General features: G+C 49.6%; 3 protein-coding genes across 3 annotated transcripts in view; 2 read left to right on the top strand and 1 right to left on the bottom strand.

The window, feature by feature from the left end:
• Liph (lipase H) overlaps positions 1-1,204 on the top strand; it is a 34,224-nt gene extending 33,020 nt beyond the window's left edge. The window contains exon 10 of the mRNA XM_051150744.1: positions 1,049-1,204. Coding sequence (XP_051006701.1) covers positions 1,049-1,136 — 88 coding nt within the window. The 3' untranslated portion in view covers positions 1,137-1,204. The remainder of the gene's footprint in view (positions 1-1,048) is intronic.
• A 6,485-nt stretch (positions 1,205-7,689) lies between these two features.
• Positions 7,690-14,050, top strand: Tmem41a (transmembrane protein 41A). The gene is made up of 5 exons (XM_051150743.1): positions 7,690-7,857; positions 9,085-9,238; positions 10,489-10,650; positions 11,390-11,528; positions 13,824-14,050. Exons 1-5 carry the CDS (start codon positions 7,739-7,741, stop codon positions 14,042-14,044), a joined length of 795 nt encoding a protein of 264 aa, XP_051006700.1. The 5' UTR covers positions 7,690-7,738; the 3' UTR covers positions 14,045-14,050.
• A 6,931-nt stretch (positions 14,051-20,981) lies between these two features.
• The window catches only part of Map3k13 (mitogen-activated protein kinase kinase kinase 13), a 124,375-nt gene continuing 119,627 nt past the window's right edge, over positions 20,982-25,729 (bottom strand). Inside the window, exons 12-14 of the mRNA XM_051150741.1 lie at positions 24,342-24,409; positions 23,352-23,655; positions 20,982-21,904 (exon numbers count right to left, since the gene is read on the bottom strand). Of these exons, the coding sequence (XP_051006698.1) occupies positions 21,803-21,904; positions 23,352-23,655; positions 24,342-24,409 (474 nt within the window). The 3' untranslated portion in view covers positions 20,982-21,802. The remainder of the gene's footprint in view (positions 21,905-23,351; positions 23,656-24,341; positions 24,410-25,729) is intronic.

The raw sequence follows: 25,729 nt of genomic DNA, 5'->3' as shown, positions 1-25,729 counted from the left end.
CCAAAATGACACATTTCTTTTACTTAAAATTTAGGATACTACAAAAATATTTAGTAGCACAAGATTCTTTAAGAAGGTATTCACTGTATCTTAAAACAGGGGCTTTAAAATAGTTGATTAATTAATTAATTAGACTGGGCCTCATAGTACATACATGTCTGTATTCCTAGCTAGTCTAGAGGCTGAGGGGGACGATCAAAAGTTTAAGAACTGAAGAGGCTACAGGAGTTAAAGACAAACCTGGGAAACTTGTCCAGACCCCATTTCAAAAACAAAAAAGGGAGAACCAGGGTGTGCTGATTCCTAATCCCAGCACACGCAAAGTGGGTAGAGGCAGAAGGGTATAGGATGGAGTAGAGGGCCCGGGCTAGATTCTTAGCACCTACAGGGTGCCTAGCAACCATCTGTAAACTCCAGTTCCAGGAGAACCTGATGTGCTCTGATCTCCACAAGTAGCAGGCATGCACATGCACGCATGCACTCCTAACATTCATACACATAAAATAAAACAAATTAACAAAAGAGTAGAGTTAATTTCACACCCCACTTTCTTTTTTTTTTGACACACACACACACACACACACACACACACACACACACACACACACTCCTAACACTCATACACATAAAATAAAACAAATCTTTAACAAAAGAGTAGAGTTAATTTCACAGCCCACTTTCTTTTTTTTTTTTTTTTTTTCTTTTTTTTTTTTTTTTTTTTTTTTTTTGGTTTTTCGAGACAGGGTCTCTCTGTGTAGCCTTGACTGTCCTGGACTCGCTTTGTAGACCAGAATGGCCTCGAACTCACAGAGATCCGCCTGCCTCTGCCTCCCGAGTGCTGGGATTAAAGGCGCTGGCCACCACCGCCCAGCCACGCCTCACTTTCTTGTATATGATGGGCTTCCCTAGCCATTTGCCTGTTGCATTAGAAACAACTACTCTACAAGTCCCTCCTGTCAGGAAGTGATGAGGCTTACCTGAATAGACTGGGGGAGGCGGGGGGGGGGGGTTGTGCTAGTTCACTGACGAGGGTCTTTGGTTTCCCTAGGCCTCACTTGTGTCGCTATGATCTCGTCCTTATGGAAAATGTTGAGACGTTCTTCCAGCCTATTCTGTGCTCGAGGCAGCCGGCATAGCTGCTGTTAGGTCATGTGGGCAGCGATGATGTAAGGATTCCTAAAGCTACAGGCTCATCCTGAAGGCTCCAAAATCACGGGAGGAAAAAAAAAAAAATCCAACGTTATTTTCGGCTGTGGTCCACGGATGTCACATCACAAAATGTCAAACGACTTGTGGTTATGAAACAGTGCTGGGAGGGGAACCCCGAACTAGGGCGAGACAGAAATAGCCCGGCTCTCGACAGTAGAGTGCCTTGTCTGGCCGCGTTCCGAGGCCTCGCTTGTTCCGAACTGTCAGTTCTGCTACCTGTCTCATCACACCCCCAGGGCCATGGGTCAAGCTTCTTAAGAGTGAAGACTGGAGGTCTCAGTGGAATTCTGTGTTCCTTGTGACCGATCCGCCACCATCCTGGCAAGAAGTGGAGAATGAAGCGGACTACCTCACGGGAACTGTAGGCTGCGACGCCAGTCTCTGAAGGGTTTGTGAAATCCCTCAGGTCTGCATCTGTGGGATGCGGACTGATGTGAATGTGTTTTATCTCCATAGGGCTTAGTGCTCGTGTATAGACATGCAACCTTTTTCTTTTTCTTTCTTTCTTTTTCTTTTTCTTTTTTTTTTTTTCTTTTGATTTTTCGAGACAGGGTTTCTCTGTGTTAGCTTTGGCTGTCCTGGACTCACTTTGTAGACCAGGCTGGCCTTGAACTCACAGCGATCCGCCTGCCTCTGCCTCCCCGAGTGCTGGGATTAAAGGCGTGCGCCACAACGCCCGGTACAACCTCTCTTTTTTCAGTGCCACCTTCCCTCCTGGACTGTTTGCTCTGGAGTGGTAAGAAGGCTCTAGTGGCCAGCCTTTTCTAAGTGATGCTGATGGCTAGAGGTAGTGGGATGGGCCCATAGCTCTGAGGCCTGTGATCACACCAGGCACGAAGCAGAAGAAAGGAGGAGAAGAAACAGGGACAGCCCTGAAGCACGTGGACTGGGTGGAGCCAGAGGCTGGAGAGAAACTGGCTTGCTTCCGCCGAGGTTGCAAAAGTGTCAGTTATAGGATTGTTTTCCTGCTCTGGAATTGGACGTGTTGGGTGCACTGAGCTCTGTTCCCGGCTCCAGACGTTTGTTTGTCTGTTTGTTTGAGGCAGGGTTTCTCTGTGTAGCCTTGCCTGTCCTGGACTCACTTTGTAGACCCCCTGGCCTTGAAATCACAGAGATCCCCCTCCCCAGTGCTGGGATTACTGTCATGACTTTCTTTAAAAAATGTAACCCTTTTGACAGGACATTCTCCACAGTTGAGTGGAGAGTGAAGACTGACTCTGACATGATCTCTGGTGTCCCGTATTTGACCACTTCTCCTTGGTGGGGAGGCCTGGTGGCACTCAGAGAAAGGATACGCAGGTTACCAAGATGAGACTTGATAGTCTATGACCATATGGTGGGGGAGGAGGTCCCCTTCGGTCAGAGACATAGGGAGGGGAATAGGGTGAAAGTGGGAGGGAGGGAGGAACGGGAGGATACAAGTGAGGGAAAAACAATAGAGATGTAATCTGAATAAATTAATTATATAAAAAAATGCAATCCTTAAGAATGGTTTCTTAAAAAAAAAAAAAAAAAAAGGCGGGGAGGGGGTGGCACACACCTTTAATCCCAGCACTTTGGAGGGAGACGCAGGCAGATTTCTGTGAGTTTGAGGCCAGTCTGGTCTACAGACTGAGTTCTAGGCTAGACAGGACTACATAGAGAAACCCTCATCTTGGAAAAAAAAAGTTGTTTTTCCTTTCAACTGGTGTGGTCCATAATTATTTCAGGAAATTCTTTGAGGTGCAGAGGTGTGTTGGTTATTGTGTAATTCAAATGCTGATTTCTGTACCCCCACATATCTGGTTGCAAGTTATGGGAATCTCTCAATGTTGTGTAAACTCTCCTCCCCACTTGTCTTCTTGTCTGTCAATAACACAGCTTATGCCAATCCCTGGGCAGGGTAGATAATAGGGTGGGACTTCCTGCCAGCCAGGGGGAGGAGGAGTTAGAAGAAGAAGCAGGGGACACAGCCATGGGCAGAAGTGCAGCAGAAGATTCAGCTGAAGTAAAGAAAGAACTAAAAAGTAATAACTTGGGGGGATTTTGGCAAAGATGGAGTCAGGATGACACAGGGGGTCGAGAACTGCTTAAACTGCTCAAGATTGTGTTGTAAATCTTGGTAAACAAATATAGAGTCTCCGTTATTGTGTGAGAGCCAGATTAAGAGAGAAACTAAGAGAAACAAACACAGTTACATAAAAATAACCTCAACAGAAGTGAGAAATAAAAATGAGCTGTGCACAGTCCCACCTGTTAGAGGGATTATTGCTAACTTGTAGACAGGATTCTTCACTTGTGGGGGCTAATGCGAATTCAAAAGCGTAACCCAGTTCTTGGTGCATGAAACCTTCGAGAGGCCTCCCTGGAGGCAGATGTGACCTCTGAGTGGCAGCTGCAGACAAATTAAGAGGTCCCAGAGGGCCAGGGACAGAGAGGCTAAAATGAAAGCAGGGCAGTCAGAGGGTCCATGTGCCTGGCGTGAAGGAGTGTACCACCCACTCCACAGCTGTCACCGCTTCCAGAAGGTGTCACAGCCTGGTACCCGTCTCTTCATGGAATCGGCCCAGCAGCTGTAAAGAGACAGAGATCGTGAGCAAATGGGTAGAAATCCGCAGGGTCTTAGGTTGTTTTCCTGTTCCTATGACAAAATACAACGAAAAACCCAACCTGACAGAGAAAGGCCTTGTTTCGGCTTACAGCTCAAGGTATTGTCCACCAGGAAGGCCCTGTGGCACTCTTCCTTACAGGAGCACCCTGCCACACCCCTTTTCAGATTTCTTCAACCACTGTGGACAATGAGAGAATTGTGAGAGGGAATCAGGGTAGCGGGGACTTGAAAGCAGCTGGTCATATCCCAGCCCCAGTCAGGAAACAGGGTGTGAGTGCCTGCTTGCTAGTACTCAGCTCAGTCTCCTGACACATTAAAAAGGTGATTGCATCTTATTGATATACATTGCGTGTGTATTTATTTGTGCACACATGTACACATGTCACAGTACATACATGGAGGTCAGAAGACAACCCATGGGAGTCAGTTCTCTCCTTCCAATGTGTGGGTCCCACTTAATCTGGTCAATAGGCTTAGAGGAAAGCGTGTTCATCCCATGATGCATCTCTCAGCTCTTACACATCCCAGATCTCCTGACTAGGGAATAGTGCCACCTACAGTGGGCAGGGGTCTCAACACCCCAATAACTCCCCACAGACATGCCCGGAGGCCCATTACCCTGGTGACTTTAACCTCTGTCAAGCTGACAGTTAATACTAACCATCATGGTAGGTTTATTAGTCAGAGTTCTCTAGAGGAACAGAAATGTATATATGTGTACATATATGTGTGTGTGTGTGTGTGTGTGTGTGTGTGTGTGTGTAAAATAGACTATACATACATAAAGGGGATTTATTAGAGTAGCTTACATGCTATGGTCCAGCTATTCCAACGATGGCTGTCTACCAACAGAGAGTCTTAGAACCCAGGAGTTGTTCAGTCTACGAGGCTGGATGTCTCAGCTAGTCTTCTGAATACAACAGAACCTGGAAGTAGTAGACCATAACGCCAGTGAAGGAAATGGACTTGCCATTGAGAGCAAGCATGTAAAGAAAGCAAACTTCCTAGCTCCGTGCCCTGTATATAGGCTGTGCAGAAGGTGTGGCCCAGATTACAGGTGGATCTTCCCACGTCAAAGATCCAAATTAAAAGTTGGTTTTCCCACTTCAAAGTATTTAATTGAGGGGGGAAAATTCCCCACAGGTGTGCCCAGCCATTTCGGTTTTAGTTAATTCCAGATGTAGTCAAGTTGACAACCAAAGTAGCTATCACGGTACTACACATCTTCCAGGCTCTTCCAGACTCTTCCAGAAGAGTCACTCTGGATGGAGGAAGGTTCCGTGACACTCTTCCTTATAGCAGCACCCTGTCACACTCCTTTTAAGGAGTTTTTTTGCTTCCAACCACCTCAGACAATGAATGTGATGAGAGGCTTTGATTTCCGAGATTGATTGATTGATTTTTGGTTTTTCAAGACGGGGTTTCTCCGTGTTGTCTTGTCTGTCCTGGACTTGCTTTGTAGACCAGGCTGGCTTCGAACTCACAACTATCCACCTGCCTCTGCCTCCCAAGTGCTGGGATTAAAGGCGTGTGCACCACCACCACCCAGCTGATTCCCTATATTTTTATGGGCTCTATATTAGCATAGACACTATCCTCTGTCCCTTGTCCCCAGAGGGTCAGAATAACAATGTGCAAATATCGAGAGTGGAAATTTCTGTCAAGTCACAAACTCTTTGTGCCCCTGGGTTGGTGGCACAGTCCTGAGCTTTTGTAGGCCCCCGGGTAGCCACTATGGAGTGCATGGGTGGGTGGATGAGTGGATGGGCGCATGCATGGATGAGAAAGAAAGCCTGTTGTGGAGTGGAGAGGGGTTTCAGTGACTTTCAGATAACGGCGAAGGGCAGGTGAAGGCGTCCAGAGGGGTGGCAGCTCTCTTCTCCAAATCTTTCTCTTCTTCCTAGCAGCGTTTGTTTTCCTGGATCAGGGTTTTGCTATGAAGCTTGGGCTGGGTTTGAACTTGCGATCTTTTTACCTCAGACTCCCTGGCCCTGGGATTATACAGGCATGGGCCACCGTGCCTGCATCGAGGAGCTTTGGCGATCTGTGCTGGTCTTTGCCTCTCCTCCTTTGTCTGTATATCTGTCTGAGTCCCAAATCTATGATACTGTCGAAAGCAAGTATTCTCATAGCTCCTTGGGTTCTCTGCTCCCCTCGGGTAATTTAGATCTTTGCTTGGGTGTCCCTTCTTCAAAGAGTCTGCTCAGACCTCATTGCCAGTCATGGCACATGCCGTCTCCTTCACTCTCTTTGACTGCTTTCTGCATCCACTGATGCACGTGTACTGTTGGGAGGTAGCAGAGCCTTTAGGAAGTGGAAACTACAGATAGGTCCTCAGGTCATTGGGGACTTAACTCCAGAAGCATCGTGAAGCCCTAGGTTCTGCCTGTCTTTGCTGCCTGGTCCATGGCATGCTCCTTGTATACCACCATCACCAAGGGCTCCCTCCCTAGGGGCCCAAGGCCATGGTTCTATCTGACATAGGGTTGGGCCCCACCCCAGAACTGTGAGCACAAAACGGGACTATTTATTTGCTCTTTCCTTTAATGTACATTGTTAAGTTATATCCTAAGAAGGAATTTTGCATGGATAGATACAAGTGTATGTGTTCATGGTTGTGTGTGCATGCTTATGTACTTGTGATCCATGTGTGTGCATGTGGAGACCTGCAGACAACTTTGGTGTCATACCTCCTCCTGAGCCAAGTTGTGGCTTTTTAAAAAAAAGCTATTTTTTCTTTATTTTTAAATTATGTGTATGGTGTCAGATCCTCTGGAGCTGGAGTTACAGGTGGTTTTGAGCCACCCAACCTGGGTGCTGAGAACTGAACTCGGGTCCTCTGTAAGAGCAGCCCACACTCTCAGCTGATGAACCATCTCTCCAGCCCCTTGTCTGACACCTGGCGCTCACCAATTAGGCGGGCAGGCTGGCCAGTGATCCCTAAAAGTGCTCCTCTCTCGTGCTCTGGGGTGTATGTGTGTGCTTTTTACCATGATGATCACAAACTGAACCTTGGAAAATGTAATTAAGCCCCCAGTTAAGTGATTTTGTAAGATGCCTTGGCTACGGTGTCTCTTCACAGCAATAAAGTAGTGACTAAGACAGAGCCTTGCTGTGTTTTGTTCCAAGCTAGCCTCAAATTGCCCCTATGACGTGCCGTACTTCAGTGTCTTGAAAAGACAAAGCACACCCCCCCCTTTTTTTTTATGAGCATCTTCATCCCTTTCAGAATTCACGCAGTGTGAGGACCACACTAGTTTTGGATATTTGAATCTGGGTTTTCTTCTGGGAGATGCTGTTCTCATTACCCTCCTACCCTGTCCCTTTCTGGTTTTTCGCATAGCGCTTAAGGATGACGGAATTTCGGGCCCTCCTCCTCCTCAAGTGCTGGGATCAGTCACATGACCACCATGTCCAGCATCACAGAATCTGAGACTCAGATGTATATGTGTGTGTTATTTGTACATGCTAGCTCCTAGACAAGAGTTATAGCGCTGAGATTTTTCATCCGTTAAGACACATACTGAAATGTGTTTATGAGGCCTGGGGCTAGTGAGCACACATTAGATGCGGAATAGAAGGCAAGTGTAATTATTTATTTCTATGGCGGCCATTGCCTTCTCGCCACACGGTCTGCACCAGTTCCACATTTGTTGGCTACATTTGTTTTGTGTGACAGACTGTGGACAAGACTGCAAGTTGGCTGTGGCAGGCTAACGACTCATCTGTTATCTCCCAGCTCTGACACAGTGGCAGTAGCTCGTACACAAGCAGGCTCTAAGTCCCTGGCGGGGGCGGGGCCTGCAGCGGAGCGAGGGGAAGGGCTTTGCCAGGGCCACGCCTCCTCCCGTCGACGAACGCCTTCCGCACGCCCAGTCGGCGCGTGGTGGGGGCTCGGCGCAACCACGCGGGGAGCGCGCTCTCCCGCACGGCCGCGGTATGCGCGCGCTGCTCGGCCTGTTCCTGGTATTCGGCTGCTGCACCTTCGCGCTGTACCTGCTGTCCACGCGGCTGCCCTTGGGGCCGAGGCTGGCGGCGGCCGGGGAGCCCGAAGGCCGGTGAGTGCGAGAGTGCGGGGCGGCGGCCGGGGCGGAGGTCGGAGGGTTGGCGGTGATGCCGCGGGGCCCCTGCGCTTCTCTGCGCGCGCGTTCGCCTTCCAGCCCCAGCCACCACGGCCACCGTGGCTCTCCTTCCTCAGACCGCTTTACCACAGCAGCCGGTCTTCAGAGCTGAAGCCCGGACTGCGGGTTACGTACGAGATTGATCCGGTCTGTCCTCTTCCTGCCTGCCTCTGCTCCCCGTGACAGCTGGGCGAGCCCGGGAGGCAGAAGACTTGCCGGGCAGGTCCCCCCTCCCCCATTGCTGCTCACTACTTAAAAAGTACATGAAGTATGCCTGGCACGCTGCCACGTTACCAACAGGCTTGAACTAGCATTTGAGTATCGGGACAGCTGCTTCAGTCACCATTGTCTTTTACTGGAGCTCAAAAAGCTCCCTTGTGGATGTCAGAGGCACTCGCGACAACTAGGAGGGGTTGCTCATGGTTTATCTCTGAGGGAGCAAAGAAATGTTGAGATGGCAGAGGCAGGGTAGTCTTTGTACTGTGACCCTTGGACGGGACTCACAACGCACCAGGCCGATAGCAGAGTGAAAAGGAAGGCTCTTGGAAAGGGTTGGCATCAGGCCTGCCATGTCATCAAGAAAGCTGCATTTATGATGCGAGATAGATACACTCCCTGGGGAATCTTTTTAAATGACGAAACTGTTGTTTTGCCTAGTACAGCAGAGGCAGCAGTGTCTAAACTGTTACGGGTTTGCTGGGGAGGGGGTCTACTTGAAAGGAAGGCAATTTATGACGTTCAGTACTTGCCTGGAGATGAATATATTTGCGTCTTTGGAGTAGATTAAAAAAGGGGTTGGGGATGTAAATCAGTGCTGGGGTCCATACTTGGCATGGTGGGTTCCATCTTATACCCCCTAAGTAAGTAAGGAGGGAATTTAGTGCTTATCCAGCCATCAGACCCTGTTTGGGCAAGGAAAATAGGGCTCATGGCCACTCCAAGGTCACAGAACTGGAACATAGCCGGGTGGGGCTGCCAGGCCAGGTCTCCTGCTCCCAAGCCAGGGCTGGCCTATCTGCCTCTGTGTGGTATTGGGTCACCTGCCATCTTGAGCTCGCCCTATGTGTGTTTATAAACTTTGGGGAAGAAGACACACTGAGTAATGTTCTGAAGCACCAGGCTTCTCTGGAGTTCGTGTTTCCACCCGGTTTCCCCAATCCCCAGGTCCCTGTGGTTCCCCTCGGATCTAGCAGAGCTGAGGGAGCTCTCCGAGGTCCTTCGAGAGTACCGGAAAGAGCACCAGGCCTACGTGTTCCTGCTCTTCTGCAGTGCCTACCTCTACAAGCAGGGCTTTGCCATTCCTGGCTCCAGCTTCCTGGTTAGTACCCTGCCCTCCTTCCACCCTGGTCTCCTCCTGCTGTAAAATGTGGCCACGCCTCCAGAAACCCCTCTAGTGGTGTGGCAGGTGACGGTAGGGAGGTGGGCGTACACGCGGGCATCCACACCCCAAACTTCCTACTTTCCCACTTCCTTCTCCTCCCTTAGTACCTTATTCTACTCCAGATTCGGCTTCAAGCCCTCCTAAACAGACTGGGGTGCCAGAAACTGCAAGAAACGGAGACCCGTCTGAGAGAGGGAGCTGGATGCTGTGGGAGGTCAGGGCCAAGTCTGTTGGGCTGACCCTGGAGTGACTTCTCCCTTGAGTCAATTCTGTTTTAGGGCAAAGAGCCAGCTGCTACCTGGTGCTGTATAGCCTCGGCTGGTGAGGGCGGGACACCTAGAATTGGGGTGCTTAGGACTCAGGGTCAAGCGTGTGCAGCAACCCCGGCCTCACTACCGAGGTCCACTTTTGCCTGTTGGGCTACCTTGGCATGCTCATTTGTTCGTGCCTTTAAAAAGACTTACTTGTGTGTACGCATGCGCCTGTGTCCCTGCGTATGGGCACCTGTGGAGGTCAGGAGACAGCACCAGATGCCCCTGGGCCTGGACTTCCAGGCGGTTGGCAGCTGCCCAGGCTGGGTGCTGGGAACCAAACCTCCACAATGGCAGGATGCACCCTTAGCTGTCGAGCCACCTAACACATTTTAAGATGATGTCTCTGCAGCAGACTGGTGTGGACTTCATTTTCTAGCTCAGGCTGGCCTTGAACTCAAAGCAATCCTCCTGCCTCAGCCTCCCAGGTGCTGCTAAGGTCAGTTAGGACTGTGGCCAACATGGAAGGCCAGTGTGAGCTTACTAGTCAGGTGAAAAAATAGAGAAAGCGTTTTTACATGGATTACTGAAGGCACACTCATGGTTTGTACAATAGTGAGGACAGCCTGTAAGCCTCATTCATTTGGGTCCCCAGTGACTGCAGGGTAACTGTAGCTCTTGCCACAGCCAGGTGATGTCGGCATGTAGTCTCCTTTGTAACGTGCCAGTGCCCACTGAGCTCTAGGCTTAGACCTTGTAAAGGTCAGAGGCTTGAGGCTAGCCTTATAGTTTCATGTTTTCACTCACATCTTTAAAATGCACCTTGGGTTTTGGCTGGGAAAACCACTGAAAGCCAGGGAGCCACTGCACAGGCCTCAGGACAAGCCTGCTGGCAGTGGCTAGCCCCTCGTGGCTGAGGGGTTGCTCTTCCTGCAGAATGTTCTGGCTGGTGCCTTGTTCGGGCCATGGCTGGGACTTGTGCTGTGCTGTGTGCTGACATCAGTGGGGGCCACGTGCTGCTACCTGCTTTCCAGTGCTTTCGGCAAACAGCTGGTCGTCTCCTACTTTCCCGATAAAGTGTCTATGCTGCAGAGGAAGGTAAGGTGGGGGTACACCTGAGCTCATGGGTGAGAGGAGCGGGGAGCGGGGATTTCCCACAGTGCTCTTCACCCTCTCCGGGAGCTGGGAAGGGTTCTTCTGATGCCTTTAGGAGGCACAGACCTGTGACCAAATCCTACTTCTTGTCCTTACTGCTCTGTGGCTTGGAGTTAAGTTTCTGACTCCTCTGATTCCTGGACACTATGTTCTTATTTGTTACTTTATTTTTTTAGTTACTTTTGTGTGTGTGTGTGCGCTTGTGTGCGTGCGTGCGTGTGCGTGCGTGCGTGCGTGCGTGCGTGCGTGCGTGCGTGTGTGTGTGTGCGCGCGCGCGCGCGCGCGCATGTACACATGTAGAAGCCTGAAGCTCACTGATTTGGCAACAGTAGCTGCTCAGCAAACCTCATAGATCCCCTGTCTCTGCCTCTCAGTCCTGGGATTCCAGGTTTGTGCTGTTATCCCGGGCGTAGGTGCTGGCAACCAAACGCAGATCCTTATGCTGACATGGCTGGCGCTTTACTTCTGAGCTTTTCCCCCAGCCCAGTTTTTTTGTTTTGGTTTTTTGCTGTATTTTGTTGGCCTCAAACTTGTGGAAGTCCTCCTGTTTTCAGCCTCCTGAATTCCCCAAGTGTGTGAGCCACCGGGTCAGCTGGTACTTGTGGGTCAGGGAGGAGCTGTCCAGCCTCAGACCTTGCTGGAGAGCCGGTTCCCCTCTCCTGACGCTGGGCTTTCTCTGCAGGTGGAGGAGAACAGAAATGGCCTGTTCTTTTTCCTGCTGTTTCTCAGACTCTTCCCCATGACACCCAACTGGTTCTTGAACCTCTCGGCCCCGATTCTGAACATCCCCATCGGGCAGTTTTTCTTCTCAGTGCTTATCGGTAAGATGGGGGCAGGGTGGCGCTACCCTCAGGCAGGGCACCTGCAACCAGGGCATGTGCTTGTCTTCCAACAGCACCCTCAGGTCTGGACTCGACACTGTTGTCTCTCTTATCTCAAACCTCCGCTGGCTTGAATACGAAACCCGTGCAAATGCTCTTGGGACAACTAAGGATTGCTCCTTCCCTGGCCACATTTGGTGGTGTTCCTTGTGTGCCTAGCATGTGCTTCGTTCGCACTGTGGTTGAACAGGATCGTCTCTGTAAAGCACGTGTGGCTTGGCTCCAAGAAGTGACAGCAGGCTGAAGGGCTGGCTGGCGCAGAGCGAGGGGCTTCCAGCTCCTTTGACTAAGGGGCCTCATGGAGGGCTGGCATCAGGGAGGCCCCTGTCTGCCTTCTGAGGACTGCATGGCCATTAGAAAGCCACTTTTCTGCAGGAAATCATGTAACAGGATTAGAGCTGGGTTCGGAGCAGTGTTTCCTGAAGTGTGAGCTTCAGGGCCTCCTTTACTGGCAAGTTAAAGTGATAACACCCTGCCCACCGTGAGCGTCACCCTCTCCCTGCAGTAGACCCTCACACTCCTGAAACCATAGGCAAAGGTGCTCAGGCCTCCTTAGAGTGAGGCGGGAACGGCGTTCAGGGGTTTATGTCCAGGTTAACAAGCGTGCCCTGGGGCACGTGCTGTTAATAGGGATGTCTGAGAGGAATTGGAAGGAGGCTGACCATAGCCAGTTCCCATCATAGCAGCTTGCTGAGCACCTCAGCGCCTCAGCTAAAGGGACCTAACACCTTGTCATTAGCCAAGTGGCCCCAGCTTGGAAAGACTCTGGAGACAGAATTCCTTCCTGAGTGCCGAGCTGTGTGACCTTGAATGGTCCAATCATCCTCTCCCATATACATCGTCACTACAGTAGGGGACGGGTAAGCAGGCTCCCAGCCAACCAGGAGCTCAGGAGTGGGGCCAGGGAAGAGGCTTCTGGCTCCCGCATGAATGTTGCTCCAGGAGCAAGGAACTGGGGTCTCTGAGGTGGAGCTGGTGAATGTATTTTGTCTCATTATTTGTCTTGTTTGCAATATGGCTGTGTTATATAGCCTAGGCTGGCCTCAAACCTTCGGTGTCTTTGCCTCAGCCTTCCATGTGCAAGAACTGTAGGCATCTACCACACGTGGCTTAAGAGTTCTTTGAGACAGGGTGTCACAATAGAGCTCTGACTGACTCTCAACTCACTCTGTGTAGACCAGGGTGCCTCAGAACTCACCGAAGTGCATCAGCCTCTGCCTCCCAGGTGCTGTGCCCCTTTCGCCTGACTTAGGTGTTTTTTTCTTTTTTTCTTTTGGTTTTTCAAGACAGGGCTTCCCTGTGTAGCCTTGGCTGTCCTGGATGCGCTTTGTAGACCAGGCTGGCCTTGAACTCACAGCGATCTACCTGCCTCTGCCACCCGAGGGCTGGGATTAAAGGCATGCGCCACCACTGCCTGGCTGCTTTTTTTCTTACACATTACAGGGTTCTTTGGTGGCAGTTTCTGATTTTGAGCATGTAATCCAGGCTGGCTTTGGGTTGTTTGCTGTTCCCCTGCCTCGGCCTCCTGGTGCCACCAAGCCTGACCCTAAGGAACTGTCATGCCATCTGCTGCGTCCAGATACCATCTAAACCTTGGAGTCCGGTGCCATACTGAGTTCCCAGAGTGCAGACCATACAAAGTTGTACTCCGAAGAAACTTGTTTTGTGTGTTGGGTGTTGAGACACTTTAATGCACACTGACCATTTTACGTTGCTGAACGCCTCTCTCCCATTTGGGTCGTGCCTTCAGCAGGTGTACAGACTTAGCATTTCTCTCTCAGCTTACTCTTTGAGTTATTTTTTTCTTCTATGTGATAAATAAATTATCCTTATTGTGACATAATATACAGTTGAGTGACCCATCTTACGGCCTTTTGTCGGATGAGGCAGGCGTGGGTAGGAAGGTGGGAAGAAAAGGGAGGAGGTAGAATGTTGAGGGGTTAAGAGTTGGATAGACAGGCCAGACGTGGTGGCGCACGCCTTTAATCCCAGCACTCGGGAGACAGAGGCAAGTGGATCTCTATGAGTTTAAGGCCAACCTGGTCTACATAGTGAATCTAGGACAGCCTTGGCTTGTTACACAGAGAAACTCTTGTCTCGAAAAACCAGGAAAAACAAAAAGCAAAGAGTTGGACAGACAGCTGTAGTCACCGTTCTGAATTCATACTGGCCATCTAGTGCTGTTTCCCACCGTGCTGCTCCACTAACGCACCATTTCCCCTTTCCGCTCTCCAGGTTTGATCCCCTACAACTTCATCTGCGTGCAGACAGGCTCCATCCTGTCCACCCTCACGTCTCTGGATGCTCTCTTCTCCTGGGAGACTGTCCTGAAGCTGTTAGCCATGGCCCTGGTTGCTTTGGTGCCTGGAACCCTCATCAAAAAATTCAGCCAGAAGCACTTGGCGCTGAGCGAAGCAAGCAACGCTCACCTTCTAGACCGCAGGAAGGACGCGTGACATCGGTCCCGGGGACCACGGCCTGGACTGTGCTGCCGGCCCTGTGATGGGCGTCGTCCCTTCATTGTGCTCATTGTATTTAGTCACCCTCAAAAGGAGGTGTGCACAGTGTTCTAGTGCGTGCGGAGGCCTAGTAGAAGGGCACTCTGTGCTTGAGGGTCCAGTCCTGTTTACAGGACTGGGAAATGGACCGCTGTCTAGACAATCTTGTCCAGTAACAGTGGACTCAGTCTGTCAGGCTGGCCTCTTGCCAGTCCCTGAAATGTCTTGGGAGAAGATGCTGGTGACCTTTTTGGGCAGGCTGTGTGACATGTGTGTTCTTGTTAAGTCCCTGTGGGATCTGTTTCTCTCTCTGTCTCTCTCTCTTTCTCTCTGTCTCTCTCTCTCTCTGTCTCTCTCTCTCTCTCTCTCTCTCTCTCTCTCTCTCTCTCTCTCTGTGTCTGTCTCTTGGTTTTTTGAGACAGGGTTTCTCTGTGTAATCTTGGCTGTCCTGGACTCACTTTGTAGACCAGGCTGGCCTTAAACTCACAGAGACCTACCTGCCTCTGCCTCCCGAGTGCTGGGATTAAAGCCATGCGCCACCACGCCCGGCTCTCTGTTAGTCTCTTGAAGCGTGTGTTCTCTACCTTTTTGATGATGATCTACCTCTCCATAAGCCAAGGGAAACGTGATGACCTGCCTAGGACGTACATGCACGGCTTCAGTGCAGTGACCCCCACGATACCCCTGTCCACACCGATACTTCTAGCCGTGCTCCTGTGGTTGTGTGTCTTAACAGTTAAGCTGATCCAAACATGATTAAATATGAACAGAGCCAGTTTTGCATGTTCTGAGTGTGTTCTGTGGAAATTCTTCCCCATCCGAAGGCCGGCCTCATCTCAAATGACCATCCCCATCTTCCACCTGGGAATCCCTTCGACCTCCTCCTGCCGAGAGCATGGCGCCAGGACACGAGGTTGTCAGCCAGCGCTTCCTTTGAGTGGTTTTTTTGTTTTGTTTTGTTTTGGTTTTTTTGCTAAGAACAGCTGAGGAGTAGTTGTACTTTTTAATTCAGAAAGGAGACGGCGGTGTGATTGCCTGCCCGTGTCCCACTCACGTACAGCTGTCATTGCGTCTTCTAGCTGGGGCAGTGGGCTGTGGCCCTTGGCACCTGAGCTGATGGTTCTGTGGCCTTTGCCTTGTGGGAACAGCTCATGACAGACTCCTGAGGCATCCCCTGTGGCCTGCTGTGTTTGTCTCCGGCCTGGGCTCAGCTCAGCGGAGAGTCCTGCCAAGGCTCTCATCTAGGCCTGCTGTGCTGTGTGAGGTCGTGGGTCTTCTCAGTTTCCACAGTAAGAGTGGATTGCCACGTCACCGCTTTTTAAAAAGGCTTTCATTAAAGGAAAAGGTGTTTCTTTTTTAAAAGAGGCCTTTCTAATGAGGGGGTGAGGAGGTGGAGACTGCGCTTTGAAGCCAGTGGTTCCATGTCACGTTGGAAAAGGGAAAGAGAAAAAGGGAGTTTGCTCCCCCTTTGTATGTGTGCCCTTCCCCCGTTCAGGCTCCCCAGAAGTGTGTTCCCAGCAGGGTTTTGCACAAGTGTGCCTTATCAGGTATATAAACATATACAGGTGAAGAGTCCCCAAGTCTACGGTGACGACAGAACAGAAGAGCATGTCCGTGCATATTGCAGACACACAATTGCCCTCACCAAAGGGGCCAGAATTGGCTGAAAATCTCAATCCAAAAGGCTGGCTTAGCTCTCCACGCCCAGGAGGCTTCTGACCAAATTATATCACGTCTCAGTTCTCTCTCTCAGCTTCCTTCAAGAGTGACGGCACTGGTAACAGTTCCCCTTCAGGAAGGGCAGTGGAATGGTGCTAGACAGACAGAGTGCCTGCCTCAGCCTTTAAGGGAACCCTCCAGACAAAATGGAGCTCACAACTGTAGTGGTTGTCTCTGAAATGTATGCTCCTGGTTGCAGAACCCAGTGTGCCTTTCTCTGACATCCTGGGCAGCTTGTAGGCCACAAACATCACCTTTAGGAAAAGACAGGACCAGGAAACAAGGTCTACTTTTTGTTTAATGTCATGCATTGGTTTGTTTTCATAATCATTCTTGCTCCCATTGCTGTTCTGTACAAAGCCAGAGCCAGTAGTATTTGAGGGTGACACGGAGCAGGGGACCCGCGAGGTTGGGGGCGAGAGATGACAGAGTTCATTTTGAGACATAAGTGTTAGAAATCCATTTGCTTTAAATCTATAGGAACTCAAATTACTGTAATAAATAATTAGACAAGTCCAGAACAGACAAGGCTACACAGAGAAACCCTATCTTGAAAAACCAAACAACAACAACAACAAAAAAGAGACAGAGGAGAGAGGAAAGCAGAGAGAGAGGAGGGAGAGGGAAGGCAGGTGACCCAAAGGGTTTCCCCATCCTCTGGGAAGGGGAACTCTAGAGGTGGACAGCCACTGCGGTGGGTTGGTCATGATACATTCCCCACCCCCCGCCCCTCTCCTCTCCCTTCCATCCCCCCTCCCCACCACGTGGCTGGGACCTCTAGCTTATAGCAGTGGGAGGACCTGGGGCCAGACGCCAGCGGCCCATCCCGTGCTGTACAGTGGCCTTAGAAAGCAGGACTGTGGTTTTGCTGGAAGCTTCTTTACATCGGCCTTGCCGTCTGCCGAGGGTGTGGCACTGACTGAAATCCTTCCATCACACCTTTGCCACGTGGTGCTCCCCAAAGCCTAAGCCAGCTCTTCCCCTGTTTCTGAGAGCCGCTTGTCCCTGAGAAGTGCTCTGGGTTCCACAGGGCCCTCCACTTAGCAGCCCAGTTCAGCTCATTCTTGTTTGAATGGGTATTCCAAAGAAATGGATCCAGAGGGCCAGTCTAAAGGGAGGCAAGGGTATTGGGACACTTGTTCCATGACATCAGCAAAGAAAAACCTTGCTGCCAGGAAAGGCACTGAATCCATACTGACAGTTGAAGAAAAGACTTGACAAAAATGTCACATTATTCTCACAGCATCTCAGGGGGAAGCAAGTAACGGACTGCACACCTGAACCTTCTGTCCAGACGGGAGAAGCGTGCTTGTTTGGTACAGTGTGGGTAAAGAGATGCAAGTGCTGGCTAGTCCATTGGATTGCAGTCCAAAGGGAGAAAATAAAGACAAGTGGCCCTTTGCCTGTGGTGGCAGGCTCCTGCCAGCTTTGGAGATCTTTAAGGAGACCACCGGCATGATCCTGTACTTGCCCATCAGGGAACTCAAGATCTCGGATAGTCTGTAGGGACCAATTATGAGGCCAGAGCTGGGTTAATAAATACTTCGCACACCAAATCAAGCAAGTAGTGACCGATGTTCTGCTCTGAGGGTGTAGCAAGGCTGACAGGGAGCAGCATGGTGCTCAGTAAATGATGTAGTCCATGGCGTTTAATGCAGTGCATGGCGCATGGTGGCATGCGGTAGTGTTTTGGTTCCAAGAGAAATAAATATGGTATATATTGAACAGGGAAGGAATTCCTTGTGTCTGTTTTTTTCCCCCAGAGCCCAAGGCCTTGCGCTTACTAGGCAAGTGCTCTACCATGGAGCTAAATCCCCAACCCCATTAAAAAAAAAAAAAAGATGTATTTGTTTATTATGCATATAGTATACACCTGCAGGCCAGAAGAGGGCACGAGATCTCATTCTAGATGGTTGTGAGCCACCACAACTGAGCTCAGGACCTCTGGAAGAGCAGACAGCACTCCTAACCTCTGAGCCGTCTCCCCAGACCCCAGACCCATTTTTTAAAAAAGAGAATTTGATGTGGGAAGGAGATCTCCAGGCCTTACCCCTATGGAGCTATTGACTGTTGACTCTTTTTTTGTGGAAGTAGTCAGCTGTTAGTTTCCATGTGCCAGTAAATGATCCCAAATGGATGCGCACATGGGTACCACTAACTGGCTTAGTGAGTTACCAAAACAACAACCTCAAAACAAATGCCCTGGCTCTACCAAATTTAAGTATGAGGTTGGGAGGAGGATGTTTTAGGTGGGATACAGAAGGGGCAATGGACTGAGCATGATCATATTTCATTGTAGACATGTATAACATTTTCAAAGAATTAAAAAAATTGTATAATTAAAAACATTTGAGCCGGGAATGGTGGCGCACACCTTTATTCCCAGCACTTGGGAGGCAGAGGCAGGCAGATCACTGTGAGTTCGAGGCCAGCCTGGTCTACAAAGTGAGTCTAGGACAGCCAAGGCTACACAGAGAAAGCCCTGTCTCAACAAAACAAAACAAAACAACAACAACAAAACCATTTGAGACATAAATGCATGAGAAAAATCTGTAAGCCACTGAGTTAATAGGAACACGTTCCCACTGAGAGGATGTCAGGGGCACCTTGTGGGAAGTATGGACAAGCCTGTGTTAGTAACAAGGAATTCAAACACCATTACCTTTGTCACCTAGAATAAGTTAGGGCAATAATTTAGCACAACAGGGGCCTTGCATAAATACTAGACAGTACTTATTCAAAATGACTTCGATTCCAGGATTAACTTGGTGGAACCAAAGGCTTAAAATATTCAATCTTCAAGCAAGCCACCCAAGTCACCTTACAATGTCATCTCCATTGTCCTGGGCAGGATCTCCCACAGTCCTGCAGCTAGCTCTAACCTTAGTGGCAGTGGAAGATGTTTTTCAAGTGCACACAGGTTCTCCATTCCCGTGCTAAGCAATTTTAAGAGGGCGTGTTCCCCCCCTTCAGGGACATGATCCAGAAAAAAGAAAGAAAAATCCAATGCTTGATTGCAGTACAAAGGGAAACTCATCCTGGTAGTCAGTCAGCTGCAATCAGTGATGGAGCTTGAAATCAGCCTGGCAAGGCTTCTCAAAGCCCCAGCACGTGGTGGCAGCTAACAACACCGAAGAACTGGCTCTGACCTTTCCTGGGCTTTCCACTCAATGTTCTGGTGACTATGATGTTCTTAAGGAAACACACGCACTTTGAGCTTCTTGACTCTCACAAGGCAGGCTGTGGAGGAAACGTGGGTAGGGACTACTTTTTCCTTTTAGCCTTGTTTAGAACTATTCTTTTCTGAAACCTCCTTAATTCAGCTAAAAAAAAAAAAAAAAGTGTTGACTTTACTCCCATCCCGATGCTACAGTGACTGGAGACAGCACCACATCCCTGGCATGCCTAGATGAGGGGACACAGAGGCGGGGGGGGGGGGTTAGAATGCCAACGAAGGCTGAGGTATCAGGTGGGTTTTCTGGGAGGACCGACACGGAAAGAAGACACAGACAGAAGTTGGCCTTCTAAAGGTGTGCATGCAATGTGGCCTGGGGCTGGAGGGTGAGGAACACTGCCTCTGTCACCATATTCTCCAGCCCTGTGACCCCCCAGTGCCTATCCTCTTAAAACGCCGTGTCTGTCACAGAAGCACATGACAGCTGGCACTGTACACAGCTTGTCCTTGTGCTCCTCTCAATCTGTGGGACTCGGCGGGAAGGAGACGCCTTGCTTTGCTGTCCACTCTTGAAACTACCTCACGAGTCCCTGAGGAAACACTTTGTCTTGCTCCCTGAGCATTGAATCTCTTTTTGCCTCTATTACAAGTCCCATGGTTTTATTTGTAAGACATTTTATAAAGTTTATAGCTTTTGAACTACTTGTTCATCTACGTAGTCACCTGCATATTCAGGAGCATGTACAATCAAGTAAAAAAGAAAATCACAGTGTACCCATTGAGTGTCAGGGCCGTGCACACCTCCTCGGGAGAATGGGGGATACACGGAGGAATGTCAGGCGCTCAAGGGCAGCGCCATCCCCAGGCCTTCACGCAGGACCACAGACGCTCAGAAAAGCTCAACGCTGGCAATGGACAGCCACTGTGCTACATCATAAGCCACACCTTCCGATCGACAGAAAATCATGACAATATAAAATAAAACAAGGACAACAATGCATAACTTAGGCTCTTCTGCGTAGTCCTGCTACGGCTCATACAAAATGGAATAATTTAACAAGACAATACTGCTTTCTAAGGACGTGTTCCTTCATCTTTCCTATGAGCTAAAAATGATAGACTAAATCTCAAAATCAATGTCTTAACATAAAGTGTAAACAAAGAGGGATCAAACAGAAGACCGGCTCCAAGTCCCCTCCTGCGTTTCATTTTTTTTTGGCTGATGCAGCCAGTGGCACCTGGCCCAGGGGCACTGTTTCCATTTGGGTTGGAATGTCTTCATACCTAACATCCTTACAGGATGTAACGTCAGAAGCAGCCAGTGCAGGAGGTTGTTTGGCAAAAGCCTACATTGAAGACATAGGAATCAGGCCAATGTGCATGTATAAAAGTTCTAGATAAAGCATCTTTAAGCCAGGCATGGTGGTGCTCCCCTGTGGTCCAGCCCTCAGGGGGCTGCGAGACGTTTCCTGCTTCCAGCCAAAACTCCGCAAAGTACCAGGGGTACCCTTCACAGCCCAGGACTGTGGACACAGGAACAATCACATGCTTTTGAGAAGCTAAAATAATTCTAATTCCTGCTTAGCATCAACTGTTCCTTCTACAACTTTCCTAGTCCAAGTAAACAAAACTGCAGTGATTCAGAATAATAATAATGATAATAATAATAAAAAAAACGTAGCTTACAAGTAGCAATTAATGAAAATGTGGTGAGAGGAGTCACCTTTTGCAAGCTGCTTAACTTTGCCTTTTACAGCTACCAAAGCTCCCAAGCAAGACTTAAGATCATGAGCAAAAATAAAGATGCTTTGGGGTTGGATGCTGGTTGCACACATCCTAGCTGTTGTCTCTGTGAATCAATATGATGCCAGTAAACCACCTGGGAGAGGGGTTGCACCGTCTGCCTATATAGCTGAACAGAGCCACCCGGAGAGGGACTTCTACAGGCTTGTTTTCCTGACATAACAACGTTCTTTTTTCCTTTATCTCCCTCAGGAACCCCTTTTCTTTCCTAAAAGAAACGGCCAACAGGTGAAAAGAAAGGCAGCTACTTGGGAGAAACGGTGCTGGTCAAGGTTGTGACAGTGGCAGCATCAGAAAGGAAACATTTGCTTAAGGGCAAGACCTGATGCTGCCGGAGCCCTGGCTACCAGCGGATGCCCCGGAACCCTGGCTACCAGCTTCTACTTAAGCTTCAGATGAAATGGCTTCCAGATGTGCAGCTGCCATTCTGCCTGTGTTTTCCTCCAAGGCGCTGGTGCTATGAGAGCTCTCAGCTTCCAGGTCATCCCCACCGCTCACACGGACAAGCTGGCTGAGTTTAACGTGGCTGCACTCCCCTTGGCTTGTGTTTTAAATGTTCAGTGTATCTGCTTACTACTCTCCAAGCATGGAAGAAAAGACCCGGTCTTGTGTTCAAGCGGCAGTGACATCTCCTAGCCCCACAAATTCCAAATATTGCTCCTAAACAGCAACCTTTCCTTTTTTTTTTTTTTTGTAAAGAAATTATTGTGTCTGTGTATCATATATAGTTCACTCTTTACAATACAAAGTGTTAAAATGTCCAACAAAAATAAATATCAATGTTACAGTAGCTGGAGTATTCGGTACAATAGATCCCTGCCATTCTTGATTGAAATGCTCAGCGAAGACGTAATTTCATTTGGGTATTTCCCCAGAGATTTGACAAGTCTCATGTTCCTGCCACTAAGGCTTGTTTCTGGGATTGGGGCCACTCCTCCCAGGCAGATGCAGGAGGGAGGAGTCTAGCGCCGGAGAGGAGTTGCGATGTCAAGGTCTCCAGACCTGATGGAGAGCCTTTGTCACCAAGTGGCGGAGCTGTAGCTCTTGCTGGTCCTAACTGTGGCATCAGAACACTCCCCTTCCGAGGAGTCGCAGTCTGAGTCTCCAAACTGCACAGGGTTCTGCAAAGTCCAGACAAGAGCTCTTAGTTCTCGGCGTGAATGCTTCCCCGTGTCACAGCCCTCCCTGAAGGTGAGCACTTCCCATGTTATAGGCACTGACAACGATAATAAATGAGACTGGGCCCTGCTCTCGGGGGAGCTTAGGGAGCTATATAAAGCTGGCGATGCTGGTGGGTGTCCGTGGCCTTGTACCAGTGCCTTCACATCCTCATTTCCATAGCCTTCCAGTGTCCCAGGGATCACTTACTGTAAGTCCTGCTGAAATAGATCATTTCTTATAGACTCGATAGAAATTACACCTTTTACTGGTAAGGAAACTGACCCTCAGAGAAGGTAAGCAATGGGCCCAAGGTTACATGGCAGGCAGAGTGGCTGGGGCTTGCTTGTATCTAGGCAGCCTGAATCTAGGACTTACACTTATGAGTGGAGTGCCACACACTCCTGGCTCTCCAAAGGCTGGACTAGTCTACATAAGAAACAGCATCTGGGGCTGGAGAGATGGCTCAGCGGTTGGGAGCACTAACTGTTCTTCCAAAGGACCCAGGTTCAATTCCCAGCACCCACATGGCAGCTCACAACTGTCTGTAACTCCAAAATCTGACACCCGTAGACATACAATGCACATAAAATAAAAAGAAATAATTAAAAAGGTTAAGAACACTGGCTGCTCTTCCAGAAGTCTTGAGTTCAAGTTCCAACAACCACATGGTGGCTCACAACCATCTACAATGTGATCTAATGCCTTCTTCTGGCATGCAGGTGTACATGCAGGCAGAGCACTGTATACATAATAAATAAATAAATACTTAAAGAAAAGAAAAGAAAAGAAAAAGAACAAACAGCATCTTCTGTGCTGTAGCAGTGTCTTCCAGAGCAGAGCGAGGGCGTGGAGGGAGGGATTGGGAGGTGGAGCGAGGAGATAGGGGATCCTGAACATTTCATGTCTCTGCTTTATCTGGGAGACACTGTCCTTATTCAGGGCACCCGTGGCTATTTATTTACTTTGTGGAGGCAGCATATATGTCATCTACTGAGCAAAAGTTATAAAGGCCCCGAGGCATGAAAATACTTGTGCTGACTAGACTTTTTGTGGACTTGATACAATAGCTAGAGACCTCAGTTGAGAAACATGCTTTCGTCAGACCCGCCATAGGCACGTCTGTGGTCTGTCTCCTTGACTAAAGACTGATGTGGGAGGACCCAGCTCACTGTGGGTGGTACCATCCCTGGGCCGGTGGGCTTGGGTTGTTTAAAAAAAAACAACCCTATGGCCGCTGCTACAGTTTCTGCCTTGGCTTCTCAGTGATGGACTGCGAGCTGTAAGCTGAAATAAACCTTTCTTCCCTAGGTTGCTTCAGTGACAGAGAGCAACCGAGGAAAATATTTTAAGCCTAGAAGAGCCAGGAAGGGTGGCGTGGGGTGAGGAGGAGGAGGGAGGGGTGCCCACCTCGTAGCCGCCGCGCTCCTCGGCAGCGCACAGCTTGCCCAGAGACATCTGTGTCTTGACTCGCCTGACTGCACACTCCTTGTCAGACAGCCCATCGGAGTGGGAGGAGATCTCGATGGGGGCCTCGGGTGTCTGTGACAGCAGGTCATCCAGTGTCTCCGCCAGGCGCTCTCCCCGTCTGCCGGCTGAGTCGTCGGGGCTGTTTGAGTGGTCACTGGTGTTTCCTTCCTCCCCATCAGACACAGAGAAGTTCTCGGAGCTGAGTGTGGAGTACGAACGGCAACTGCTAATGCAGCGGTGAGGCCTGGAAACAGAAAACACGCGGGCTTAGCCAGAGGAGGGGTGCCTCCCTGCCTCGTCTGTTAGCCGAGTGACAGGAGTGCTGCCATCTCCTGCCGTCTTCCAGGGGAAGACCAAAGTCCAGATAGGTAGAAAACATTTACGCAAGAAGAGAGGAGTTATGGACTGAGCTGTGCCCTCCCTGAATTCTCTAGAATACGTATCCATCTCTCTCACGCGAGGGCACAGGAAGAGAGTGGCTGTCCGCAAGCTAGGAAGAAAGCTGTGGCGAGGAACGGAATGGCCTGTCACCGTGAGCTTGGGTTTTCAGTTTCCACCACTGGGAGAAATGTATGTTGTTCCATAAACTGCCCTCCTGTCTGTGATACTTGACGATGGCCGCACGAATACACTATCTCAGGGCGGTCCACTGGAAACCAGCAGTCACCGCAAACAAGCCCCGCTCCTCTCAAACCAGAAGCTGTGCTCTGCAGTGCGACTGGATCTGTATTCATGCTCTCGCTGTGAAGTTCTCCGGAAGTGAATCTGATGACCTATATGAACTGCTGCACAGAGGCAGCGTTCAGACACGGTGGCGGGAAGGCATCAGCACTTAGTTGAGTTTGTTTCCCTGGGCAGTGGTGCTGATGGGCCTCTGGCTGAGCCATGGGTAGCATGCTGGATGGAGCCGCAGGCTCGTGTGGGCCTTACCTCTGTCTTCGAGGAAATTCCACTTCACTGTCCACTTCCCCTTCCTCTTCCGAAGAGTCATCTCCACTCTGAGGAGGACACGGAGAAAAGGCCTTTATTGATTTTAGAATCTCCCTCTTCCCCATCTCTACTGGCCTCTGACAGGTTTAGTTTTCATCGAAAGGGGCTTAGTGAGAGCCTGAGGACAGTCTCTTTAACCTGTCCATCCCCATCTGCATAGAGGAGCTCCTAACTGGAACCCTACCACTCTAGAGGCTGAGACAGGTGGATAGCGAGGACAGCCCAGGTACACAGTGAGTTCCGGGTCATCCTGGGCTAAATTAGGCGTTGTCTCAAAAACAAATGACAAAAAAAAAAAAAAAAAAAAAAAAAAAGACAAAAAAAAAAAAAAAATCCAAACAAAACAACAAAAACCCAAAGCACTTCCCAATAAAACAAACAACACTCCAATACCAAACCAGAGCAGCTCAGACCAACACACACACACACACACACACACACACACACACACACACACACACACACACACCCTCTTTCTTCAGCATCAGGTGTCCTGTTTCCATGACAACAGGCTCTTTGCCAGGTGCTAGAAGACACACAACTTTCCCTTTGCCTTCAGGAGGGGGAAGCCACATGCAAGTGTCCTGGAAACAGTGAGCAAGAGGAAGCAGGCGAGCTCTGGGATTTGGGACTCTGTCCTGTCACTGCTGCCACAGGGGCTCTGGGGCTTTTCATAGGAACCCCACCCAGATGGAGCTTTCCAGCTCTGCAAAGGCCAGCAAGGGCTTTTCTCTTTCTATATCAATCGTTTTGCCACTAATACTGTGGCTATGCTAAGCCATATGGTGTGTAGATGTCTGATCGCCCCGTATTGATACTCAACTCTAGTGATGGTGCAGTCACACAAATCATATGCCGCTACTTTCCTATTATTATTATTATTATTATTATTAGTTTGTTTTTTGAGACAGGGTTTCTCTGTGTAGCCTTGGCTGTCCTGGACTCACTTTGTAGACCAGGCTTGCCTCGAACTCACAGAGATCCGCCTCCCTCTGTCTCCTGAGTGCTGGGATTAAAGGCGTACGCCACCATGCCTGGCCTACTTTCCAATTTTTAAAAAAGGCTGTCCCAGCACTTTTACGGAATCCACAGGTTGGCAGGGACAAGGGTGCTCTGGCTGGGACTGAGAGGATCACTGGGTTCTTTGGTTGATGTGAAAGGCTGTGCATGTGCATGCCTGACAGCTAATCTTCCCCAGAGCACCAAAGACAGAAAGTCAGCCACAGGTGAAAGCAACTGTCCTTACCCCAGCATCACAGTACCCTGGATTACAGTGGTCCCACCACTGATGCAGTGGGAAGGATCCAAAGGCTGGGGGAAAATTTACA

The sequence above is a fragment of the Acomys russatus genome, chromosome 8, assembly GCF_903995435.1.
Source record: "Acomys russatus chromosome 8, mAcoRus1.1, whole genome shotgun sequence".
Lineage (NCBI taxonomy): Eukaryota > Metazoa > Chordata > Mammalia > Rodentia > Muridae > Acomys > Acomys russatus.
Note: the sequence above shows the minus strand (reverse complement) of the source record. Positions and strands in the feature narration are given on the sequence as shown.